The sequence below is a fragment of the Otolemur garnettii genome, unplaced genomic scaffold, assembly GCF_000181295.1.
Source record: "Otolemur garnettii isolate 467f Iridium unplaced genomic scaffold, OtoGar3 scaffold00104, whole genome shotgun sequence".
Taxonomy (NCBI): domain Eukaryota; kingdom Metazoa; phylum Chordata; class Mammalia; order Primates; family Galagidae; genus Otolemur; species Otolemur garnettii.
In genome coordinates this window covers 3,110,462-3,137,928 of record NW_003852499.1, presented here as the reverse complement: position 1 = coordinate 3,137,928, position 27,467 = coordinate 3,110,462, and the positions used below count along the sequence as shown (strand labels likewise).

Genomic DNA, 27,467 nt, shown 5'->3' with positions numbered 1-27,467 from the left:
TTATGTCCATCCCCAGAATGTAAGCACCACGAGGCAAGGACTTTGTCTGTTTTGTCCTCTGCTGGATCTCTAGTCTGAGAACAATGTCTTGTGCATAGTAGGAGCACAGCAGATATTCAAAAGAAAGAGAGAAGGAAGAGAGAGAGGGGGACAAGGTTACCAAAGATAAGAGACACGTCTTTATAAAGAATGCTTCCATTTATTTGATTATTTTAAATCTGAACTTGCATAAAATAAATAGTTAGTTGTATTTAGCTCTGAGTGTCCTTGTGATATGAACTGGAGACGTGCCCAGGTTTGGGCCTTTGCTTCTCACCATCAGGCTCTGTGGCCGCAGCAATCAGCCCTGTGACATAGTTTGCACTGGTGACAGCTCTGCTCCAAGTGACTCAGGTATCGAGAGGAGGGGACGGTGATTGTAACTGCGTGTACCACAGGGAACACGGAAAGGCTCCTGGTGCCTGGGGACTCTGGGGTAGAGAGACCCCAAAGGGGCTCCAATCCCCCAAAAGGATATAGCTTTAAAAAGGACCTAAAAGGTATCAGCTCTCTTCCCTCCTACACTCGTGCTCTCTCAATCTCTCTCTCTGCCTTCACGCACCCTCCCGAAGACCCCACACACATGCTGTGGCACAGGAAGCTGCTGCCGGGGCCTCCTCTGCGGCCGGCAGTCTGTTCACACATTGGTGTGCTGAGAACCTGGGGACGCCATGCTGCCCGGCTGGCTTCGACCCGAGGGTGCTGCACTGACTGCCCGGCTCCTGGCCCACTCGCCCACCCCCGGGCTTCTCGGGGCCGGCTCATCCATCACCTTGAGCTTCTCATGCTCCTCCTTCAGGAAGAAATCCACCAGTAAGCTCTTCTCTTTCTTGATCTGCTCGCTGATGTCTGTTGGGATGTCTGGGATCATCCAGTCCACAAGGACGCTCAGGAACATCACAAGGTTCTGCAGAAAGCAAAGGGGAGCGGGGAGGGGCTGTGTGGGGAGGCCTGGCCAGGCGGGTGCCAGCCCCGGGCACAGCGCCTGTTAATTTTGGTACTAGCTGAATGATCTCGACCAGTGAGCGCACCTTTACCTCATTCATAAAATGCAGCAGGAGCAGTACTACCCCCGGAGTGGATGTGAGGACTACATGAGTTAAAACACATGAAACATCCGCAGCAGTGTCGAGCAGAGGGAGGGAGCCTGTGGCAGAAGCAGCTGCTCTCCAGCAAGACCTGTGGGACCCCTGCCCCAGAGTGTTCCCCGCATTTTGTCTTGCTTCTTGGCTTCTAAGCCTCCTGGGAGATGGTCATGAAGCCCTGTGTCCTGTCCTGGACTGTCGCTTTACCCTTTGCTCCTCTCCTCCCTCCACCTGGCTCTCTCTGTCCTCTGTACCAAAGACAGGCCTTTAGTTTTCACATTGACTTCCAGCCTCCACCAACCCCACTCAGGGCTCACATTCGCCTTGTTCAGCTCTCACTCACTATAGCCACTCCATTCACCGGCTCTGGGGAGGACCCAGGCCAGGTCGGGGCTCTTGTGCACACGGCAGCTGGTCTCCTTACTTTTGAGCCACGTGCTTCCCATGGTGTAGAGGTGGTTAGGACACCCTTTTCCTGGGAGTGAGTGACATGTGCCAGTGGTGCCTGGCATGGCCCAATGAACGCAGCTGTTCTTAGGGTCTGATTCTCATCTGCCTCCCCAAGCGCCCTTCACCCGTCTTTGCCTAGCACGTGCCTTCAATTGAGATATTCTTCTCTAGCTGCCAATAGCACACTCACACGCCTTCTCTGCCCTGGGATCCTGAGGACGGTAACTAAGCCCTTGATCGCTATGTACTCTTGGAGACTTAGGGGAAGACTTTGGGGACCAACTGCTGCTTCCAGAGGCTCCGGCCCCTCAGGGTGCCGCACCTAAGGTGCTGGGAAGCTGCTTCATCAAGTCTTGCACTCTTCTCCTGAGCCCACTCCTCATATGTGAGTAGTGACATGTGACACATGACATGGGTAAGTGAGGCAGCTCCTGCGGGTGGGGCAGTGGGGGTGTCTTCATGATCTCTCAAACCTATCATCCCATCTCTCTGGAGGAAGAATGGCTGGCTGTCTTCTCAGGTGAAAGACTAGCCGATGGGCTTCTGCACTTCCTGGGCTGGGGTCGGGGGCAGGATACTTTAGAGCTCCCCAGAGATCTGCCTTTGGGGAATACAAAAGCCTGAGGGAGCTCCAGAGAAAAGGATCTGGGCTTATGCCCTGGCCCTGCTTGAAGCCCGGCAGGGCCTGGAGTGGGAATTGGGGGCCCTGGAGCTTGGAGAATCTCAGCGATGCAATTGGACCCGTGGCTATTGTCTGAGATAGTAATCACTGGGCTCGAGTTTGCTATTCATTCAGGGATGGCTCGATGGCTCTGGGGGCCCTTCCCACCAGATGTCTCAGTGCTAAAACTGCATTAACAAAGGAGGGAGCAGAGAGCTCAGGAAGAAAGGTTCAGAACTGGAGCCCTTTCTCAGCTGCAGAGACGAGATGGGCTGTTTTTTGGCGTCGGGGCTGAGACTCTGGTTTCAATTGCTCTTACTTGCTTTCCTTTCTTCATCTTAGGTTTGAAAGGGAATCTATCTCTACCCGGAAACTTACCCCACATCTGTTTTGTAACCTTACTCTATGTTTTATTCTTTCTCTGCAAACTCCCACCTATTAAAGGAAGCCTTCCTGAGTGTCCTCCTGCTGTCCTAGGGAAGAAGCACTCCCTTCTGCTTGCCACTCTCCAAGGCCCCAGGAGTTACACCAGGGAAGCCCGGAGGTGGGGGGAGGGAGGAAATCACAACCATGGCTACCCCCCTGGCAGCCTGGATTCTGATGGGCTGTTTCCTACCTGAACTACTCACCTGGAAGATGATGACAAAAGCCAGACGGGCTGACAGAACAGACCAGTACTGTTTGGAAAATTCATATGGGTTCGGGGCCCATGGTGGCTCTCGGTAGTCCTTAAACCTGCCCAAAGAGAAAGTGGTGTTCAGATGGGAGGAGGGAGGAAACAGGTGGTAATTGCCTGGGTAAAAACTCAAGGGCTGGAGTAAGAGGCAAGCCCTTATTTCTGATCTGGGACATAAGGAGGAATTGGGAAACCTACAGCTTAAGTGAGAAATGTCCATGGAATAAAAAGGACTGAACTGCAAAGAGGTCAATGTCAGCCTAGAAATGTCTTTCCCTATTCATCTACAATATCCCCCAAAGCTTCCTCTTCCTTTGCTGTCAGGATGTGATGCCCAGAGGTACCCAGGGGTCATGAGCATGATCCAGGCCAGTAGGTCCCTCTTGGCTCCCTACCAGCCTGTGGCTCTGAGAGGGCAGGGGAGACCCTCAGACACCTCCTACCATGTTCTGCCACCCAGGCACTCTGTGAAGATGCAGGCAGTGGCTGGCAATCCCAGGCTTCTTCCCTGAAGTAGCTTTGGGACCATGATGACCAGAGGTGCTGGCTTTGCTGTGTGGCTGTGTCCCTACACCAAAGGAAGGCTTGTCCAGATAGAGCTGGACACTGGTGAATTTAAGGTGTTGCTAATATGCAAAGTTGGTCAAGGTCCTCTTTTGCTGTCCATCTCCCTGATCTGTCTGTGTGGTTTAGAAAACAAAATGTCAGTTCCTAACATGAGCTTGTGGCTATTTCTCAGACCCACAGAGAAGCCTCGGGTTTTCCTCAGCCTTGCCTTTTACCCCCATTCCAGAATGATTCATGTTAAAACTAGCTCATTTTCTCAGACACATTTTTCTAAGCCTGGAAAAATGACAAGGGCTGATATCAGAAGTATGACCCCTTCACAGAATGGTTTTCTCCATAGAATTCAACAAATCTTTGATGCTCAGTGAAAGCAAAGTGAGTCCTGGACAGCAGGAAGAGGTGAGTGGTGTCAGGCCACCAAGCAGTGTGTGGCTGCTAAGGAAGGCAGAGGAGGGACCCTGTTTCCGGGAGAAACCAGGAAACTATCATATAAGGGACACACATGTGTCCATCCCTGAACAAAGGCCTTTTCTGGAATGTTTCACATTTAGTCTTCACACCAACATCCCAAGCAGACATTGTTATCTCCAAGCCCCAAACGAGGAGGCTGAGGTGGCACAGAGAAGCTGAACTGTAGGCCAAGGCCTCACAGCCACAAGAGGGAAGTCAGGGTAGGAAACTGAATGTGGATGAATCCAGGCTCCCCCCCACCCCCGACTGCAGAACACCTCGGAATAGCTGCACTTCGGAGGCATTCAGAAGTGGTGCTCTTCAGTTCTTTCCCTTGCTCTGAATAAACCAACTTCTCTAAGAGATCCATGTAAAAGTATGGTGGCTTCCAGTTATCCGAGGAGAGATAGGGAAGAAAAATGAAAAAGGGGAAGAGAAAAAGAGACGCACAGATGAAGATAGAAAAAGGCACAGTGATGGTCCCAGAGCCAGAAGGAGACAATCTGAGCAGTGGACACTAAGCATGCACCGAAGTTTTGGCAAGTATCCAGGAGCTGCCCCCTCCCCAGCCAACTCCCCCTCTCCCAACAGCTGATCACAGCTGTTGCAAGCTTGGTTTGACATCCGGATGAAAAGGCAAAGCTAACTGCAGCCCAGCAGAGCACCACAGGATTCATCATATCTATCTGTAGCTGAGGACAGAAACATAGCCAGCTCCAGATTTTCCTTGCTGATGGGAGCGCAGGAGAGCGTGGCTAAATAAATAAGGACATCTTTGGGTGGGAAAAAACATCAACTCACCTCTCCTCCTGTTGTGCCCAGAAAGGACCCCATGGTGGAAGGCAGTTCATCCCACTCCTCTCGAGACCTCCAGAGGAGGGTGCAACATACACACATACTTCTTACCATGGTGAATCCTTCCCTAGGTTCAACCCAGTCTCTCCTGTTGCAAGTCCATTTCTCTCGGTCCCTAGCTCCCTCTATGAAGGAACAGCTGCTCACTGACCTCGGTATGAAAGCCATTGCTCACCCCCTTTTTTTTCCAGTCTGAAAAGAATCCATAAATAATCTAATTCTGGTTCCACCTCTGCTACTAACTTACCACAGCTTTTGGAAATGTCACTTTGCCCTCCCTGAGTGTACAAAACATGTTTTGAATTGAACAGGGACATCTATCTAACAAGGGATCTGAGGAAAGATTAACAGAGAGATCTGTCCAGAAAACTGTACTTGAAAATACCTTTATGCAGACGGGCTCTGAGTGGCTCTGTTAGGAACTCGAGGGCAAACTGTGCCACAGAAAAGAACAATGAGCAATTTGATGAATTATGCATCTGCTCACATTTCCCTTTCCCAAGCTAACTTCTAACAACCTGACCTATGGTGAGAAATATATTTTCATATATATTATTGAAATAAAGATTACACAAAACATCCTTGCTGTATGTGATGCACTGATATTTTTCTATTCTGTTCTTTTCTATCCTGTCCTATCCCATCCAATCCTTTAAAATGCTGATCATGACCCACTAAAGTGACTTCATGATTCACTAATGAACCATGATTCACAGTTTAAAAAACATCAACTCCAGTAAGCCTCTGCCACCAGGCAAATGATTGGTTGTTTACAGTCCGATGTAAGTTTAGATTTCATAATTGTTTTTCAGTTTTACCCTAAGACATCAGGCTTATGAAATGTTTTCACTAAGTAACTAGAAGATACCAATTAAAGAGATAAATTGCTTTAAGGAGATAAATGTTCACAGAAGAGAGTGGCAGATGGACTTAATTATTCCCACCACTGTGACAACAGTGTGTTTTGTTCCAAAGCCCAGAACTTCGCATTGACACAATTGGTGCTGTACAGTCAGCAGGTGAGGGCTTGGCTGCCATCTCCAACCCTGTAGTTCTGTCCTCCTGCAAATTACCTAATGTTCTGATGCCTACTGTCCTCCTCCATAAAACAGGCCCCTCCTCCATAAAACAGGCCTGAGCTCTCCATCTCACAGAGTGGTTCTGAAGATGTGGTGTCAACACGAGGTACTCAGCACAGTACAACATAAGAACCCAATATGCAGGAGCTATCCCTTCTCTTTTTACTGAAGGTTGCTTATGAAATATATTTCTTTTCTGAAAAGGGAACAGAGCACACAGACCACTGCTCCTAGCTCCTCCAGGATTTCTGGGAGGATTTTTGAGCACTCAAGCCCTTCAAGTTTTCCATGATGCTGATGCAGATCAGAGTCAGGCAATAGCAGGACTGCACAGGGCTTCTCCCAGGACCTACACTCCTGTGAATGGCATGAAACAGGCAAACTTCAGGCTGGTGGGTGGAGCCCCTAAAATCTGGGAAGGGGAACTTCTGGTCCATTTCCATCAGCTCCATAGCAGGCCTGTTCCCCAGACTCGGAGAGCTTGGGATTCCCAAAGTCCCATCAAGTAGTCACAGCACTGGGTGCACCCTGACACCAGGTCAGTATCCTGCATCTGTTGGTTGTGGAACCCAGAGAGAACTAGGGATTAAAGCTCAGGGCTATCATTTTAGGGGTATTCCTAAATCTCACCCTTACCTTTCTGGTTCTTCTTCATTTTCCTTGAAGCTTAATATTAATTTTTAGTTCCCCTGGGTCTTCTAATAAGGAGAGACTTTTAATAATGAGGCAGCTAGAGTATCTAAAAAGCCTGTCTTCCCTTGGCTATGCTGCTTCTTATCTGAAGACCCACAATAAGGTATTTCAAATTTCTGAACCTCAGCATCCTGCCACGTAAAGCACAACTACTAAAACCCAGTGCTAGGTACATAGAAGGTCTCTCAACCCCAACCAGGAATAAACAAATAGGTATATATGTGCATAATTGTGTGAGTATGTATATGTGTGAGTGTATGTATGCTGAATGTTAAAGGAAGACATAGTGAGAATTAAGTAATATAGCACATGTGAATGTGATTACTGGAGGCTTCCACAGAAAATGAACATAATGGTTTCTTCTGGGGGAGAATGGTTGGTGGGGTGGGGGCTGAGAAGAACAGTTTCTTTTTCTTTCATATCCATATGTAGTATAGGCCTATGAAATCACTTTTATAATAAAGTTCATGATTTAAAAAAGAATATAATTAAAGGTGATATTCGGTTTATCCAAATACATTTTTACCCTAAGCTTTCAGGCAAAATTATATTGCTACTTTGGACCAACATATAATAAATGAAACTGGTATACAAATCAACATTATATTTTAGCTTTAAAACTATATTAATATTTTATCTAGGTTGTTCTAACTTGGTGAAAAATCAGATTGATTGAGTTGAATTTATAGATTACTTAGAAAAGGTTCTCATTAACTCAAAATGCATTTCATTATTATACAACAAACCCATAGAACAATACCTTAAAGTACAAGTTCATACTGTACTAATGAATAGGCAAATGTCTGGAGAAGATTCCCACATAAGTGCCACCTGTTCCCACAGGGAAGATTCTCAGGATTGGGCAGGGATTCGGGGAGAGACAGGACAGAGCTGGAGAGGTTACCTACCACATTTAGAAATTTTGTCAGAATAGACTAATATGTTACATGTATCATTAAATATGAATTCTCTTTAAAAGCAGAAAAGACTCTTTGGAGATTCTTTATTCTAAATCTCCCATTTTTGCAGACAGGGAAACCAAAGTATAGAGAGGGAAGAGAGAAACTCCTGGTTCAGATGTCCACATCCCGTCTTCACTTTTAGGGTAAACAGTGATGGTGACATCTGCCACAACTCTTCGCAATACAAATCACAGTAGGCCAAAGCATCCCCCCGAGGGATTGGCCCCCGACAATAGTCACCACTTTTTAATGAGATTTTGTTATAGAGTGAATCACTTAGTAAATGCATTTCTCAAATCCAAATAGTGGAGTAAAAAAAAAAAAAAAAAATTAAATAGCCCCAGAGGACTTTTCCCTGGATGTGGGTGGACTTGAGTATGCAAGTTCCTAGGACCTGCAGGGAAACCTGGCAGGCACCATGCGTGGATGCTGCCTTTTGGAGCTCAAGACCTCCAGACAGGACACTAGGTCATAATAATGCTGAACACAATTACATACAATATTTTCATACCATCTGAGCTACTTAAAAATGCCTTCTGAAATCGGCCTTTAACAAAGGAAAACAGTTCAGGCAATTAGGAACTAATGAGAACCATGTCTATCCAGTGGTTGATAAAGATCAGGAAAACCAACACCCGGAAAAGCTGACTCAGCCTCTGGTTTCAGCAGGGAGCAGAGGGAAGGTAGTGGGCTGGAAGGGAATTCACCTCTTCAAAGACTTTTCCCTGGACTTGGGTGGACTTGGGTAAGCAAATGCTTAGGACCTACAGGGAAATCTGCATGGATGATGCTTCTTGGAGCTCAACACCTCCAGACAGGTCACCAGGTAACTATGTCCAGCTGGGCTCCTTGCACTCCAGGGCCAGATATCTCTGCTCCCTTCCAGCTGAGCCTGGAGCCTAAAGCCTTCCAGAACTGATGGCCCTTCAATCCTGTCAAATGGCCGCTAATCATGCCTGCAGATTGATGTCACAGGACTGTTTATGCAGCGGCTCTGCTGGACCAGTCTGATAGCTAAGGCAAACGCTGCTCCAAAAATGCAGGGAATGCATCTCAAATAGGCAGCCAGAGACTGGCCCTAGCTTTCATTGCTATTTTTAAGATACCTCTACCCCTGGCCAGTCCAGTTTGGAGCCTGAAACCTCAGTTTTATTTGACCACATTTATCTCTAGAGGTCACTGAAAGCTAAGAATAAGAAGGGTCATTGAGTTCCCAACACTATTTGCCAGAAACTCAGGGCAAACTTTGTTTCCCACCATGGAAGCAGTTTTTAACACTGGCTCTGGGGCTAAAATATTTCTCTTATCACAGTCCCTTCCCACTTCTTCTTCCTCCTCCTCATCTCCCCCCACCTTATATCTCAACTGTCTTAGTTCCTGGCTTAGAAAAGCATCCAGAGGAGGTAGGCCTTCCCTTTCTAAATCTCCAGAGATCAACCCAGGTGAGCTGACAAAACATGCAGGGAGTAAGACCCAAGAAGGTGGAGATTTCCATCAACAACCCCTATCAGCCCTAGAAAATGTGGCTCCCAACACACTTCTATGATATACTTTATCTAGATTGCAGGCAGACCCGACTCTCCAGACATCTGCCTGCACTTTAAAGCATGTTTTTATTTTAAACGTAACCCTCGGTGTAACCCAATAGTCTTTACACTGTAGTCAGAGCTTGCTGTCATCACCGCCCTCCAAAAGCCCCTTGGTGGTAGGTACCCTGTTGCCCTAAGAGAGACCCCACACACTTCAGTAGACTGGCATGATCTCCTGGACCTGGCTTTCATTTCTCTTCCAGCCTCTTCTCTTGTAGCTTACCCCTCACACTCTCCCTAGTGGCAGCATTCTCCACGGACCTCCATCACCACCTGACATCCCCACTTTACTGCCATACTGCTCAACACCCTCCTCACCCCTCCTTACCCACCAAGCTGATGTGGCTATATGAATGAGGAGTTTTAACAAGATAATCCCTAGGGCCATTCTTGCACTGCTCATTCTTCAGGCTTCATATCCCTTTCAACTTTCCCTGAACCCTTATATCTAGGTTGGTTAATGCACAGCCTCCCTTCTTTGGGCCCTCATGGCTCCATGCAGTTACCCTATTATAAGGTCTTAAAACTATGTTATGATTGCTGGTTTCCTTACTCATCTGCTCCATTTAGACTTCTTGAGCAAGGCACTGTATCTTGTTCACTGTTAAATAATCAATGCCAAGCCTAGAGTAGGGTCTCAAAAATATTTGCATAATGAATCTCTACTCCTCACAGGTACTGAGAGAGAGTAAGGAAAATAACGGGTACTCCAAAAATCTTGATCTTGATTTCAGCTTCATCTTGCAATGGCTTATTTTCTACAGACAAATTTTCTTGGCAGAACTGAAGTATACTTCTTATACCTGTACTCACGGATAATTTTGCTACACAGAATCTTATCTAAAATGGGCCACAGACAAGCCATAATCCTGTCTACTTACATAGAAACTGTGAGAGTTTACCAGAGCTGCACAAATACAAGAAGGCTCAATTAGATCTATGCACAACAATTAAGTTTGTGAACTCATCCTGGAAAAAGTGTCACATGACTCATTTTTGAATATTACTTTGGTCACCTGCAAAATACGCCCCTTGGGAAGTTATGTAAAAACACCAGTGCCTAGTCTACCCTCCAAAGCAATTTTGGAATCCTTTTTCTAGAATGACCATCAAATTGTCCTTCTATTGTCCTTCATGTCTTGAAAGCCAATAAAATGTCTTCTTTTCAATATTTCCTCTCACTTTGGGTAAAGAAAAAAGTCACTAGGAGCCAGATCAGGTGAGTATGGAGGATATTCCAATACAGTTATTAGTTCACTAGCTAACAACGTCCTCACAGAAAGTGTCATGATGTAAGAGCCATGAGTTCTTGGCCAAGATTTTCAGTTAAAATGTTCCTGTTTCCCTATCGATGTTTACTTGTTCTTCTATGTTTCCCACAGTAAGCTGATGATTCTGATACACACTTCAATGAATTTTTAAAGTGTTCTTCTCAGTCCTGCTCATTACTGGCGCCCTAACTTCTCCTCATTACTGACACTTCCTCTATCCTCAGAAAAACATTTAATCCATTTGTATACTCCTATTTTCTTCATGGCATACTTCCCATAAACTTGGAGTAACATGTTCCTGACTTCACTTCCACTCATGCCAATTTTAACAAGAAATTTATGAATATTTATTCATTTCTCTAATTCAAGCTCCGACACTCTCACTATGGCCCACAAAAACATGCAATAATGAACTCCACTCAGCAAGACACCACCACATGTCAACACCAATGCACCTGTGAGACACTGATATACCAAGGTTATGCAATCTTACTGAGTTGTTTGTACAGTGCTGCCAATGTAACCACACAGTGGCAAGTTCATGAACTTAAATGTCAGACCTCATATACTCATAACACCTAGCATCCTGGAATGCTGAGAAGTACTCATGCCCCCTGATTTCTCATTCAACCTCCTGGCAGTCATACGGCACTTATAAATACATACAATCCACATTGATTGAAGTAGAGTTGGGAGATGAAGAAAGATTGGATTTGGGCAGATTGGATTGAAAGAAAACTTGCCTAAATTAGACCTATTTTCAGCTTACAATCTGGGGGCGATTGAAGACGCTTTTTTTTAACCCAGTTGAGCCACTGATATATCTGGAAAGCATATTCGTAAGTGTTAGTAGAAGAACCGATGGTCGGGGGAAAGATGTGAAATCAGACTCTTGGTGCTCTACTTGTGTAATAGACAAGCACTTCTAGATTGACTAAAGACACAAATAATGTCAGCCTTGCCTCCCCACACAGCAAGTCACCTAGAGGTAGAGACCTGAACTCTTGTATGGACGTGAGCTTTAGTTCAGAGTCTGCATTAGAAACCTCTTTAGTCTTAGAGAACTCTTCAGCTTTTTAAGCCTGCTTGTTTTTATGTAAAATGAGAAGCTGTAATAAGATGATTTCTATAATCCCTTCCAGGTATAAAAATAATTTTGTAATTCTCATTTTTCAGTGCCTCTTTGTTTAGTGCAACTGTGTTGACTGACTTCCTGAATCCTGCAATAGCAGACCTAGATGCCTTGGGAAAGGCCTTAAGCTGGTCTGGACTCTGTACTATGCAACTCCAGCATCACAGACAGATAGTCTAGCACTAGCTATAAACAGAGCTGCTGGGCAGGATGTGGTCTAGCAGCAAACCATCTGTCATATGATTCTAGTACCGGGGTCAGACTCTCGATAGCCCCAGATGTTAGAAAAAAACCTGAAAAATATGGACTGAGATAAATTGATATCTATGAATAAATTTATTAATCCATTCTTGGGTCTGCTCCCTGATTTTTCATCTTTTCTTGGTTGGCTAGAGTTGAACCCTGAAGTTATTGCTCTTGGGACCATAATACCCTTCTACCTAAACCATTGACATGTGAGGTTGTTTCACTTCACCATCTGAGCTGGGAATACCAATTAGTTTTCTTTCATCAATGGTCTCAGACCGAACCTGACCCTAATCAGCTATCTTGGATACCAAGGTGCTCCATGTTAGGAAAAGCAGGGCAGACACTCCCAGGGCCATCACTGCTGCAAACATCACTGAAATATCAGACAGACATCAGCAACTTTTACAGCAGATGTTATTGGGGGCGGTCAGAGAAAGCCCTACATTGGTCCAACAAAACCAGTATTTTTTGTTATTGTAAATATTCTGCTTTTTTACTATACGAAGTATATTCATCTTTGATCAAGCACTTTATTGGGATTCTCATTTCACCCATGTACAAAGAGGTGACACAAATGATTTCCCTCTGTTCTGCTTCTCTTTATTTGCCTTCCTGGGTAAATAGTGGAGAGTGTTCTGTTTCTTGGCTTTGATGATCCCTGTGGTAACATTAAGTTGGGCAACTCCAGAATTCCAGTTTAATGTGTCTGAGATTTAGGTGAAAATTGTTTCTTGGACTTCCTAATGTCATTTCAAATATAACATGATTGAAATTAAATTTATCATATTTACCATAAAATGAGATTTTCTTAACCTTAGCATTTTCCCTATCCATGTCAACGGAACCACAATTTCTCAGTCCTCTGACTTGCAGCCCAAACTTTGGAGATATTCTTAACTCAGCCTCTCCCATGTCTATTGTCACCAGCTTTGTAACATACAACATGAAATGGCTCATCTTCTCCCTCCTTTTAGTTCTTCCTCCACCCTGATGTATGCCCAGTGTGGTTCATGTCTAAATGATGCAGCAGCCCCGCTGTCCTCCCTGAGTTCTCCCAACCCTAGGCCATCCACCTTCCTCTCTGAGACCAGATCAATTTTCCTAAACCTACCCTATATCTTCCTTTGCATCACATTAAAATTCCTGTTAGATTTCAGGACTCCCTGCTATTTCCTTCATCCAGTCTATTCAAATTCAACAACATTTCAGCTTATTCTACCCTGTGAGTTTCATGTATTTCCTATATTAATCCCCATTAATATCTTGCAAGCATTCTCCTTGCTAACCACATTGCCAAGCCCCAAGTATATCTAACATTCTGTATTTATCTCACCCTGTGACTTGCCCATGCTGAGCCTCCATCTAGAATGCTCTCCCTCTTGTCCTTAAGGGGTCCCAGCCTTTCCATTCTAGACCTCAACAGTCCCCTTCTCCTCTAAAAACCCATGAAGCTCATATGATCACTAAATAATCTGCTCTTCCTCCTTGTTTTCTTCCCAGTCAGTTTTATAAACCCCTTGTTGGTGAGGACAAGGATATATAGTTCTATGTCTGCTCCACAGTGTCTAACAAAAGGCACACAACAGATATTTTTTGATTCTTTGAAATTGATTATAATGACAGGTGAAGCAGGACACAGAAGAAAAGGAGAATGGTGCACAGTCATGTGTCACTTGACAACAGTTTTATATTGCATGGACATCACAGAATGCACTTATACAAACTGAGAGGGTGCAGCCTGCTACACAGCCAGGCTTCATGCTGCAGCCTATTGTTCTTGGCTGCGAACTCACACAGAATGCGACTTCAGGCAATTGTAACACAATGGTGAGTATTTGTGCCTCTAAACGTAGAAAAGGTACAGTAAAAATACAGCATAATCTTACATGGGAACACTATCACGTAAGTGGTTCTAGATAATCATTTGGATCTGTTACTTCTGGTCCGCTTACTTCCTCCTGAAGATTAATTTACCTGCAGAATTGAACCTCCTGGTCAAAGTGTGAGTTTTCAGGCTGTGTTCCTTCTTTCAGCTGGCTGACGTTGAAAAAGGAGAGAGTGTGGTTGACAAAGCCATGCAGAGTCCCATTGTGACTGTAGGAGTACTGGTACACGAGGCGGGGGATGAAGTCAGAGGTGATGGCGATGACAAAAGCCTAAGGAACAGAACCACAAGCACTAAGGAGCAGCCAGGTCACATGCTTTCCAAAGGCACAGGGTCCACTTGGCTGAGGGACTGTCCACTCTTAGGCTCTCCATCTGAAGGAGCTGCTCTGATTGACACAGGGGCAGAGGCAGCACACTGGGGTCCTGTCCCTGAGCCCATGCAGCTGGGTTTTCTGGTAGTTCCTCCTCTTGTATATATGAGTCAACCCACCAGACAGTGACTATTGAGAGAGCTAATAGCAGTCACTGCAATGAAGGACACTAAGCCAGTTTGAAATGTCTGGTGTTGGAGGGATGGTTCTACCTTTAGGACATATGAATTGGCATTGGTGTTGGCCAGGCCAAAGCAGAGTGCACCACTTTCTGAGAAAATAACCTGTACTGTTGAGTGTACCTCTTAAGGCCAATGGAGAAGGAAATTGAATGGATGTGGATATTTGCCCCCGAGTGACACCAGAAAGCCAGGATTACCAAGAATATGACCCCACAGTTTCCTCAATTTGACCATTAGCTCTCAACACTTTTTAGCACATCATAGAATAGTTGTTCCTTTATCCCTTGAATCCATTTTACTTAAGAAAAGTGAGGCACAGAGGGAAAAGGAATAGGTCCTGCTAGATGGAGCCACACCCCCCACACAGGGTCTGGAATATCTAAGTGCTCCATAAATACCTACAGAGCAAACTAAATGACAGATGAATGATTGCATGTTTGAACACGGAGGAACTTTCTGCAAAGAAAATCTTAAATCTTTTTGGCAGGTGTTTATGCTGTATTCTGCACCAACAATTAAAGCCCTTTACAAAAATGTAGCTTAGAAATCGTGTTCTAAATGAATATGTGAGTGTGGATGGCCATAACCATGCTTGAGAACGAATAACTCACTTACAATAACCACAGCTACAACTGAGTACTTGTTGTATGTCCTTTCATTAACCTACTTAATTTCCAGAATGTTCCTATTTGGTGGACACTATAATTAGCTCCTATTTCACAGATAAATAAACAGACCTTTGAGAGGCTGGGGAAGTAAACCTTTGCATCACTCTGTTCTTTAGATGGGAACGTGGTTAATACTCAGGCCCTCTCTTCTAGTAGACACAAATCCAGAGTAGCAACCAATTCATTTTCCAAACTGTACTTTATTTCTAAGTGTCAAGATGTGTTCTTCCTAAATCAAAACATTAGAAATGCAGTGGACAGATTTTCTCTGCCTCTCCTCACACCTCTCCAGACATTTTACGTGTTCTTGGTAGGAAATTAGGTTAACGCCAAATCAGTGTTGTTTCTCTCCCAAGTGGAAATGGGCCGTGGCTTTCTGCTGTTCACCAAATTGAATGATCCTCTCCTGGGAGGTGGAGCAGGAGGCCCTGCCTGGCCACCATCCATACTGAACACGACAGAAAAGGAGCCGCTGCCTTGGGCCTGGCAGGATTTCCTCTGTAACATGGACACGTCTGGCAAGGCAGTTAAGGAGGTCACAATAGGTAGGACCCCTCTTCTTCCATGTCCTATCTTAACCTACACAGTGCCAGAATCCACTGGGATAATTAAGACTTTGCATTGACAACTCGGAGGGACCATAATTAGGAATTGTGGCCTGGGCAGTGCTCCAAGTATTGTTTAACTCAGGAGTAGAATAAGAAAGGAAAGAGATGAATAGATATGTAGAATTCTTTCCTCATTATTCTTGGCTCTGAGGAAAGATCTGATTTTGACTCTTAAGGCTGAGGTATGCATTCTGGTGGATAATTGCCCTTCTTTCTCTCAGTGAAATCAGAAGTAAAACTCCACAGCTCTGGCAACAACATGATGAGTTACAAGGCACGTGTGCACTATTAACCAGGGGTCTGTCTCAAGCAAAGCTCCAAATGGAAAAGGCTGGGGGTAACAGTGTTGGGGGTCCTGCTTTGAAGCCCTGAGCTCCTCTGCACGCACTGCCTACAGAGCCAGGTGTCGGGAATGTGAGCACTTACATTGCTGATAACAGAGAACTTGCCGATTCCAGAGAGAATGTCAAACCAGATTCCTGTAAGACAGAAAAGAGAGCATCTGGCTCACTCCCACTCATGGCCAGTGATGACAATGCTGCAGCTCAAGGTGACGTTGTACAGGCAAGTTATCAGGGAGGCGGGTGAGGCTGTCCAGACACGGGCTTGTCTGGAAAGGCGTAGGTGGCCCCCTGTCTGGAAGCTCAGAGCCTAAGTGGGCAATGCGGCCTCCAAAGGCCTCCCTGCACCCAAGGAAATGAGGGCGAGGAACACAGCAGGTGAGGAGGCAAGGGTTCTCCCAGTCCTCTTGATTCTTAACATCGTGTGTGTGTGACAGTGGCCAGAGGGATAGAGGGCAGGAGGGAGGTGAGCCTGCTCTGGCTTTTGAGTTGGGGACATACCGATGTCTTTGGTCCTCACAGCATCAGGCCGTCGCAGCTCTGTCACAAACTTCTTTGCATCAAGCCGCACTTCAATGACATTGTTGAGAAGGGCAAACACAGGTGCCAGAGGGAAGGAGGCCACAAAGAGGGTGACGAAACCAAACTGGATGACTGGGAGAGAGAATGGCATTGGGGACTTCAGCAGGGCCAACCAGATTTAGAACAGTCCTGCCTTGCCAGGGCAGCCCCTTGTCTTTTCTTACCCCATCTCTTTTCCTTCTTAGTATTTCTTATTTCTCCCCTTCCTCTCGGGCACCACATATATAAGTATTTCGTTCTCAGTACCTGCAGGCCTGTTGGCTGAGGCTGCCACTGTAAGCAACGCTCTGCATTGAGCATGGTGGAGAGATGTCCTAACTTTTTCCGTCGCTCTTCACTGCCATTCACTAATCCTCTTCATTTAACCCCAGGTTTGACAGACTTTCTCAGTAAAGGGCCAGGATAGTAAATATTTTTGGATTTATAGCCCATATGGTCTTGTCACAACCACTCACCTCTGCCATTGCAGAGTGAAGGCAGCACATAAACAAATGGGCGTGTCCGTGTTCCAATAAAAACTTTATTTACAAAAGCAGTAAATAAGGCAGGTTGGATTTGGCCCGCGGGCCATAGTTTGCCAACCTTGATGTAACTTTTAAAAACCGCCTCCCAAACGTGTACTCTCCTTTGTGTGTCTAGAGTCACTGCCTTTGTTTAGAAAGCTTATTCATCCATCACATATTTATTGAGCGTTCACTAAGTGTCAGGCCCTGGGCCAAGTATTTGAGGAGACAAAAGTCTGGTCCTGCCTTCATGGAGGCAGGTTTAGAGGGGGCAGGGATAAATGCACAGGAAGATGTGCCAGGAGAGAACAAACAATGTGCCAGTGTAGCGGGGACCCAAAGATGGGGAGAGCTCAGTTTGCTCAGGGTAGGGACTGCAGGAAGTCCCCAGGGGAACACTTGAGTGAGCACAGTCTTTAAAGACCAGGCTACAGTTTTTGGAAGATTGAATCAAAGAGATAATCCAAGCCCAGGGAGCAGGGTGAGCAAAGGGATGGGGGCAGCCTATGCTCACTGGGCAGCTGGCAGGAGTTCGGGCCCTACCTGGACCATTGCAAAGGCCTCCCTAACTAGTGTCCTATCACCAGTCCCAGGCTGCTAGAGTCTAATCAGCACACAGCCCCTGTAATAAGATCTTGTCACCGACTTGCTTGTAAAAATTCCTGTCGACGCCCCTCTGTTCACGGAATAGATCCAAATTCCCTAATGTGGCATCTGGGAACTTTACAACCCACTCCCAGGAGTCCTCAACCCCTAGCATCTCCTGCACAATTACCACGTTCCTGCCTTCCCACCCTCTAAATTCCTGGTCTCTTGATTTTTCCTAGCCACACTGGGCCCTCCTGTTAGTCTGTGCATGAGCACCCACTCTCCAGTTGGGAGTCTTCTATACAAGACTACTGGCATGCCCCCTCCTGTGAACCCCACCACCCTGTGTTCAGGCCTCTGTGGCAGCATCACCGTGTCCTACTATGATTGTTTTGCTCACGTTATTTCCCACTGGAAAGGCCAGGGCTCCAGCCACTCTAGGGCCTCACTACACATTTGCTGGTCAAAATATGAGTCCCAGAAATTCAGTCTTATTAATAAGACTTCCTTGTACACAAGGGCAAGTTATTAAACTTCTCTGAGCCTCAGGTACTTCACCTGTAAATTGAGAATAATAATACCCACCTAATAGGGTTTCCATAAGAGTAGATGATATTACATATATAATGTACTTAAGAATACTGTCTGACACATAATAACTATTCATTAAATGTTACTTATTATAAGTAATTTTATAATTGGAATACCAACATGTACAGATGGCTGCAGTGTATACCATATATACTTACATGCTAAAAACACACAAACTTGAGGTTTAAATGCTGAATAAAAGCCAAAAGACCTGGCTTTCAGGTGTGGATATGTTTCTAACTAGCTTTATGACTACAGCCAAGCTGTCACAATGGGCATCTCCATCCTCACTGACAAATTGAAGTGACTGGCTTAAATTCCCTCCAGGACTGATCTGCTGTGATGCTATGGTGCTCATTTTCTTAGACAAGCTTCAGGATTGTAGGGTTTTCAAACAAAGAATGAAGAATCAGGACACCAACTGAAAAATATATATATATATTTGTGGAGAGATAAGCCCAAGTGCAAGAGAAATTTCAAGAAAGAGAACAAGCACGGAATTTAACCCAGCCTAATTGCTTTAGATTTGGCGGGGTGCTCAGCCCCTAGTCGCTGCTCTAGGGGATACAACCCTGTCCCCCACCATCATCCTCAATGCCCAGTAAGTTTTCAGCAGGCCCTAAGAGACTGGCAAGGGCCAGTCAGTGGCAAGGCGCTGGCACTAGTAGGCACAGGTTTGTGAAGGTTGAGCCCTGGGAATGACTAGCCTGTGAGCTGGCTGGCCAATAGGGATTGAGAGGTGGTGGAGATGCGAGGACTATCATATCTTCAAAATGAGGGATTCCCTTTAGGGTGGGGGCAGGGAGGGAGAAGGGGATGGATTCACACAGAAAGCAAAACAGATGTTGGACTAGTTTTCTAAAACCTGTAAAACGCAGGTCTGTACTGAAGTACGTATACAGATGTATCTTTACTTATGGAGTTCTAAATCAATCAGCCTCCTTTATCCTAAGGAGCTCAGTTCAACAGGGCAAACATTCTTATCATAAGTGACTTCTTCCTCCAGCAGAACTGTGTAAACTCTCCACGGCCTCAGCAAGGGTTTGGCAAAGAGACTGATAGGGAGGGAAAAGGACAGTTTACTTCTGAATGATTGCGAATGTGTAAAGCATGCCCTCACCACACTCACACGAGCAGTGCTCAGAAATCCCACATCCTTTCATCATGGCAGGAAAAAGTTTGCTTTTTTGCTTTTGCAAACTCTCCAGATACAGGCGCCGTTGTTCCTCTTCTGTCAACACAAACATTTTCCAGTGCTGGCTGGATGCTCTTTGTTTTGTTTTGTTTTTTTTTCTTTTTTTAAGACAGAGTCTCACTGTGTGCTCTTGGTAGAGTGCCATGGTGTCACAGCTCACAGCAAACTCAAACTCTTGGGCTTGAGGGATTCTCTTGCCTCAGCCTCCCAAGTAGCTAGGACTACAAACTCCCACAAAAAAGTCCAGCTATTTTTTTGTCGTAGTTGTCATTGTCGTTTTTGTCGTAGTTGTCATTGTCATTTTAGCAGGCGTGGGCCAGGTTCGAACCCGCCTGTCAAGGTGTATGTGGCCAGCACCCTAACCACTGAGCTACAGGCACCAAGCCTTGATGCTCTCTTAATAGTAGCTCCTTTTAATTATACCATCACAAAATGTCCCACCTCCCATTAAGTCTATGTATGTGCTCAGCATGGCCAGCAAGTCTAAGCATGGACTCAGCAAAGGCCAAGATTCCCCCCACCTAGATGTTACCCCAGGGTACCCTGAGTGAGGAAAGCCCTTCTCTGCAGGGGTCCCATTGCTGCAAGTGTTGCCTGATCAGACTGGAGACCCTGAATGTTGCCAGGATTCAATCTAAAGCAGCAGAAACAAATATGAAGCTTTGTTTTATCTTGGAGATAAAAAGTATATAAAACCATAATCCTCTAGCATGCAAATTCCAAATGCAAGACTTGCTCTTTTTAGTTAAAGGTCTAAAATGCTGCATCTGATGGGGGTCCTTCTGGGTTCACTTCAGAGTACATGATGATACCAGCCTTCACCAACACCAAGATTTGTTTCCAAAAACAGCAAGCCTCCGCTGGGATAAGGGTAATGCCGGAAATCCTCTGTGTGCTGCATAATAGAAGCCAGCTTAGCCTGACCAATAACAGATTAAACCTGGCTGGGCCAATTAGGGAGGAATCTTGAAGTTGATTTTCAACCAAATCCTTACAAAGCCAGTTATAAAGAGCTCCAAAAATGCTGAGTTGGAAGCACAAAGAGTGGAAATACCCCTTGGAATAAATTCTATTACTTTTTCTCTTCTCCTACTGCAACAGCCAGGATCTTTCAGAATAACCACCAGACCCACAGTGCTTGATGCTGAAGACAAATCATGGGTGATTTCCCGGGCTTGGATTACAATAACAAGGAGAAGTGGATTAAACTAAATAAGACAGTATCCAGCAAGGACATTTCAGGATAATTTGCTCACAGAAGACTAATAATATAGTAGGTAGAGTAGAATGAACTGGCCAGGATTGGTGGAAAAGATCTTAATGAAATACAACTCTGATTTTTCACTTATTTATTTAAAAATTCTTCAGTGAATGCATTCATCCTCCCATAGGAAAAAAACAATCCAGAACCTTGACCTGGCGTTCCAGGCTCTTCGTGATCAGACTTTAACTTATTTTTTACAGGCTCATTTCTTTCCTGCCCATGTTCAGTGTTCCAGACAAGTATTTAGCTGGTATGTTGGAAATCGACTCTGCCTGCTTTCCAACCATTCTAAAACCATTTGTACTTCCCTAAACTCAGCATGTTTTCAACATTTCTGAGCCCTAGTTACATCCCACTACTGTGTGTAATTTTCCTTCTCTTCTGGTCTGCTGAGTGCAGCACTATCCATCTTTCAAGCTCTGCTCAACCTTCCCCATGAAGACTTTCCTCCACCCTCGTTTCTCACCAGCTTGAGCCCCGCTCCCCACTCCCATGATGCCTTGCACATGCCACTCTGTTCATTTGCCCTGCTCCCTAGATGGTGAACCCCTAGACACCAGGGACCACGTCAGCCCCTTGCTGAGTCCTCACCATCATTAGTGGTGCCTACCGTACAGCAGATGCTCAAAGATTATCTGTTTCATAAACATGAACATATTTTCACCAGCTGTGAAACATGCACACAAAAGGCCAAAACCAGAAATGTGTGAGCTAAAAGCATTATACTTGATGATAGTGAGGAGAGAGGAAGACAAAGTGTTAACATCTCCTGCCGTAATTCTCATTGCTGTAACCTGCTTGAAGAAAGTTGGGGGAAAAAGTAGTCAGTTAGGAGAGTCTAATTCTAATGAAAATGATCATAATTTTAAAAAAAATTCTATTATTTAATAAAAGCCTCACAGTCTGCTTAATAGAACTGAAAACTGGAGGCTTAAGAATCCTCTTTTAGCTGGGTGTGGTGATGCGTGACCGTAGTCTCAGCTACTTGGGAGGCTGAGGTGGGAGGATCACTCGAGCCCAGGAGCTGGAGGCTACAGTGTGCTAGGATCATGTCTATGGATAGCCACTGCACTGCAGCCTGAGCAACCTCAGAAGACCCTGTATTAAAAATAATAATAATCCTCCATTTTGTGATTCACTAATGAAAATGCAGTGGTCTAATTCAGGGACACACTGATAGGAGTTTATCTTTTCATTGGAGAGCTAGTTACTGAAAGACTCAGCTAGAAACAGCCCATTAATATAAACACTTATGCAAAAGCACAGCAGGGGAGGTCATCGCTGTTTATTTCATCAGCCCATATTTCAAGGCTGTGCCCAATGATCCTTTTCTTCTAAGGGCAAGGGGAGCCAATTGCATTCTACACTGACAACATCGGGTGTCATAAGGACTGCAAGTGCTGACTGACCACATAAATAGAAAGAGATACGGAGAAGAGAAAGCATCAGCTAGACCTCTGTTGTCTAGGGAAATAGTGGAAGCCTTGACAGAAATATATGAGAGTTCTTCCTAAATGGCTGTACAAAAGTTAACACTGTCCATCATTCACAATCCACCCATTCATTCATTCATTCACTCAACAAGTATTTACTTAGCACATTCTACATATGGGGCACCATGCTCCTTTCTAGAAAACAAAGATGAGTATATGACTGCAGTATTCTTACAAGGGCTCAGGCTCTGTGATGGGGAAGGTGGACATGTGGACAAGCAAACCTTGGCACTCTCTGGAGTTAGAATGAGAACAGCAGTGTTCTCAGGAGTGCTGTGGAGCACTGAGCAGGAGTAATTCTTTCTCACTTTCAAAGGATTCGGGATCACTGGACTTAACTTGAAGAACAATGAAGGAGGGATATGATAGTTTGCTATGTAGTTGGTGGTTAAGAACCTTCTGCAAATCCACTGATCGAAATTCACAAACAAACTACTAGGAAATAAAGACAATAAGTGGAATTCCCTTCCAATCTGCATGGAGTCACCTGGGGTTTATACAATGGATCAGACTCAATTCAGAAACCCTGAGAAGTCATAACAGGAAGGGACAGGCTTGAAGTAACAGCTTAAGTATTAAGAGTTCACTGCATGCAAAGCAATGCAACAGTGGGACAGATATGGAGGGCACATTTGGCTCTGACTTTTCTTCCTTTTCTTGTGGTTCAGGGAGACTCAGTTCCCCTCCCCCTTTCCCCAGCCCCACATCAAAACTGGGGAGAATTGAGTTGAGGAGATCTACTGAGTCACTTCCTAGAGAACACACTGGTGAATTTCCAGTAAATGTTTATTGAATGGACAAATGAATGGCCTGGCCTTCTTATTCTTGTTTACTTTACCCACCTGCAAAATGGGAGTATGAAGGACAGTTATTCATTCATCCTCCCTCACATCCCTCTGTCCTCCCTCATATCCCTCCATCCTCCCATCCACCCATTTGGTCTGTGCTGATGCCATTCATGCATTACAAGGGCAATAAAACCACTTTTGGTTGGAAAGAAGGTCCCAAGCAACTGGTACAGAGGACCTTTGTTTGCTTTATTTCTTTTCCTCTACTTATTCCCAAATGGCTTTACAAAAGTCAACAAAATGAAAATACAATTAGGTTGATAGAATTTTAGGGGAAAAAAAAGAAATGAAGAACACAGAAAAGAAGCACAAACAAACATGCAAACTCTGAGGACCCATAATGGTCCTCAATAGGTTTGAACAACAAAGTTCCTCTGCGCTTCTAGGTTGTTAGCGCCAGAAGACGAATGGGAAGAGAGTATAGTTCTGTGTTGGTTTTAAAGTAAAAGACTGCCATCCCACACATCCCCCTTCTTGCCTGTTCCTTCTTTCCTCCCTTCCTTCATTTCTCAAGCATTAACTAGGCATATTGTGCATATCAGAAGTCAATAATGTATGCCTCAGAAGCAAAAAGAGAGAAATGACCCAGGAGTCACCCTACTTCTCAGAAAGGCTGGAACAAGAACCTGGATGCTACCTCAACTGTGTTTAAATGTCATTTGGAGAAGATGGCAAGAGCCTGATTATCCATTGGAATGACTCAGTTTGTATAAACAGGATGGCTCAGGGAAAGGAATTTCCTGGTTCTCTGAGCTATTGGCCTGTGGCACACACACTTGGAGTTCTCTGACAGAGTATGTAGACTTCAGTGCTACTGGTGTTGCAGATATTCTAAAATATCTCATCCCTTACATCCAGCCTCTGTTAAATATTTTAAAATTACCCTGTGTGGTCCCCACCTTCCATAAGCAAAGAATTTCAGAGTTGAAAGGAATGTAGGAGGACCTAAGTCCTCCTTCCATCGCAGGCGTCCTCAAACTGTGGCCCACCTAGGACATTTATCCGGCCCGCTGGGTGTTTTTGCCACCACTGCCTGTCCTGCTTAGCAGCCGACTCATCCCGGGGCCACAGTCCGGCCCTCCAATGGTCTGAGGGACAGTGAATTGGCCCCCTGTTTAAAAAGTTTGAGGACTCCTGATCTAAAGCCTCAGTCTTCTTTTTCTTCCGTAAGGGGTTTCACCTGATCTCTGCCGTGGTGGGGTGATCAGTAATCTCTGGAGCCAGCAATTTCCATTGTTCTTTGTTCTCAGTTCTAAGTCTCTGAGACTTTAGACTATTTGTTATAAAGCATAACTGTAGTAGTTGTTGTAGACAAAATACACAGGGTATTTTTCCTGAAATACCTGAATAATTTGACAAGTTCTGCAAGCACTTCAAAATAAGGAGGCTTCACACCTTGAAGGGTGAGGCAGGCTGTCCCAACTAAACCAGTGCAGCAAGGATGTCTAGGGAGCTTTAGAGAAAGGGACTATCTGCAGACGCCACCTGTCGCTCTGTCTTCAGGGTCCTCCCTGTAAGACCACCTCTTTCCTTCCTCTTCTTCCTCCTTAAGCAAATGATTATTGAGCATCTACTATATGCCCCGCCTGTGATTAGGCACTCTGGATAGTAAGACATGAATCTCTTACTCTCAAGAAACTTCCATCACAATTTAGTGAATATCATGAACCTAGGCCACTGGTCTTCAGGTAAGAAAAACTGACAATTGCATCATTCATTTATCTGGATAAAATGGTGGTTACAACTTGATCAAGAGATGTTTTTTGAAACTCCTCTCATAGGATCAAATTTGCGCCTACAACTTTCTGCCGAGTTTTGCTCTGCAGGAAAAGTCAAACTGCTGCAAGTGTCCAGAGAACTTAAGCTTGCAGATCTTAACACAACTTGAAGAATTTCCTCTCCTCAGGCCTTACGGAAAACCCCACGACTGGGCTAGAAGGGCCTGCGGCAAAGGCGCTTTGAAGCTCCGTTTTGGGTTTGGGGACAGTGATGATTAATGTCATGGCAGCTCCTGGGCCAGCATTCTTTTCTCCCCTCAGAGATGGGGGAGTGGGAGACTAGCCTTGAAGTCCTTCTTAGTAAGCTCTTCAGGAAAAGGGTTTGATATTGGAGATTCCCTGGAAAACTCCCTGCCCCCCTTGCAGGTTTTTTCAGCTTAATCCCTTCCTCTCAGGTTTCCCTTTGTCTGGAGCCAACCCATCCCCAGGCTACCCTGCCCCGAGATGGCTGCCGCCCCACCCCTCCTTGAGGAGGTCCAGCCTCCCCACTCCCAGCTGCCCCTTCACCTCACGGCCCCTCCCCCAGGCCTACCGGCCAGCCTTGGTTCCAGCTCTGTTTAGAACAATGTAAATGGAATACATCTCTCCCTGCTGCCTCCCTGACTGATGACTGCCCTGCCATCGCAACTGACAGGTCTGGGAGGGCTCAGTGCACTTCCTGCCTGCATGGGTGGTCCTGGGCTTTCAGGGAAGGAAGCTGACAGCTGAGAGCAGGGCCCGAGATCAGGAGATCCATGTCAGGCACACCAGAGGCAGTGGGCAGCTTTGGTTTCACTGCTCTCATTTTTGTTCAAAGTCCAAGACAAGAGCCCTCTAGAATTGGGGAGGTCTAGCCAGTTGGGAAAGAGGAGGGAAACCTCCCTCCATCCCATCCTTCCACTAAAGCCCAGCTTCCTATAGGTCCTGATGAAATTCTCTGGTGGAATGATCTGGAAAGGGGGTCTAGCCTCAACTCCACTAAAGAGTCATTGGGGTGACCTTAGGCAACTCTCCTTAGCCCTCAGCCTGTTAGTTTCAAGGTGTATTACTGAGTTAGTATGTAAGGCTGCACTGGAAGGGATCCTGCAGGTCATCTGGTCCCATAATCTGAAACTCCTTATTCTTGTCAAGACAGTGAGAAATGATGACATGTACTACTCACTTCCATTTGTGCATGCTGAAACTTCCCTTGCTCCCTCACTTAAAAAAAATAAAAGTCTAGGAATTGGAGAAAGTGAGGATGACTCTGATTCTGTTTTACCTTGTATTTCGATAACATTAGTAGTGAATTACTTGTGACACTGCACCATCAGTTTCATCCACAGACCTGTGCATGTGTTACCACTGGGACAAACTCATTCTAGTTCTAATTCTCTATACTGTCAAGGAAGAAAGTTAAGCCCAGAGATGATACAATGCTGTCCTCTAAGCCACACTGCTAGGTAGATAGAGGTAAAGTTGCATTCACATCTGACTCTCACCTGACACTCTGGGGACAGGGGAAAGAGAGATACAGTTCACTCTGCCCTACAATAATCACCTAAGAATAAAAGAGGTGGCAAATGTAAAGGGCTTTTACTTCAAAGACGAGGGTGCAGGAAAATTAGAAAGTAGTGGTAAGGTGATTATCACCAGGTCTTAGTTATCCATGGGACAGCAGAAACTATTGCCATCAATGAGGTTATAACATCTGCTGTGGACTTCAGACTTCTCTTCCACCGGGCTATTTCCCAGAGCTGCCATCTCGGAGTGGCATGGATGGGTTCCTATTATGCTTTCTCCTGTTTCCCTGGCTCCTCACTGGAAAGGAGCACAGAGCAGCCCTGGAATGGGAGGAAGGGAGGCAGAGGAAGGAAATGGAAGGGGTGGAGGGAAGGGGCCATGGAGGAGGCAGAGAAAGAGAAACAAGTATAATCACCTCTCTTGATAATCCACTCACTGGATTATCAGCCCATAAATAAATGAGAATTGACCACAGCCTTGCTAGAAAGTGGGATTCCATCAGCCTAGATAAGAGAGAGCTGCAGACAGATGAAATGATACCCTCATTCACTCAGTAAGTCCTTTGCAAGTTTCCTCTGTATGTCCTTAGTGTCCACACTGTAGGCAGGCTCTGAGCAAGGCCATGCCACTGGAGGAAACTGCCCTCTGGAAATTGATTACCAACATGCACCTCTGTTTAGGAGACAGTTTGTCTGAAATCCTGTGAGACAAGGGGCTTAACTTCTGATGCAGGAAGGAAGGGCAGAGGGAGGGAAGGGATCCTTTACAGAGCAGGTAACACAGGAGCAGGCTGTGGACACATGAATGAGGAGAGAGATGTCGGGGGCAAGGGGAACACTCACTGGCCACCAGCAGAGAGGAGAGATAGATGTAGGGTGTGGCTGGATGACAGAAGGTGGAAAGGCCCTAAGGTTAACTATATCACAAGGACTCTCCATGAAGCCTTCATTACAGAGCCGCAGAGCCCTGATGATTTTTGAACAACAGAGGGATATGACCAAAGCCATACCTCAGAAAGGATAAATCCAACACAGAGGGGTGGTGATGAAGTGTTGAGGATGTTGTAGAAAAAACACTAGCAGGAGGCTGAGAAGGTGAAGAGAAGAGCAGCTCCCAAAGATAGTCCAGAGGAAAGAATGTTCACACTACAAACCCACTGGCTGAGAAGTGTGGGAAGAGAGAATCTGCAGTGAGGGCCTGGACATGGTAGAGAACTCAAAGAATAGTCAAGGAAACTAAGCCTCTAGGCAGGTAGCTTCCTCTGAGATGGATTCTCTTCCCTAGGCCTCCAGGCAGGTAGCTTCCTCTGAGATGGATTCTCTTCCCTA

General features: G+C 45.4%; 1 protein-coding gene across 1 annotated transcript in view; it reads right to left on the bottom strand.

Moving 5' to 3' along the window:
- Positions 1–676: 676 nt before the first annotated feature.
- The window catches only part of ANO2 (anoctamin 2), a 337,924-nt gene continuing 311,133 nt past the window's right edge, over positions 677–27,467 (bottom strand). The window contains exons 22-26 of the mRNA XM_012809303.1: positions 16,317–16,469; positions 15,901–15,953; positions 13,733–13,914; positions 2,865–2,970; positions 677–946 (exon numbers count right to left, since the gene is read on the bottom strand). Coding sequence (XP_012664757.1) covers positions 677–946; positions 2,865–2,970; positions 13,733–13,914; positions 15,901–15,953; positions 16,317–16,469 — 764 coding nt within the window. The remainder of the gene's footprint in view (positions 947–2,864; positions 2,971–13,732; positions 13,915–15,900; positions 15,954–16,316; positions 16,470–27,467) is intronic.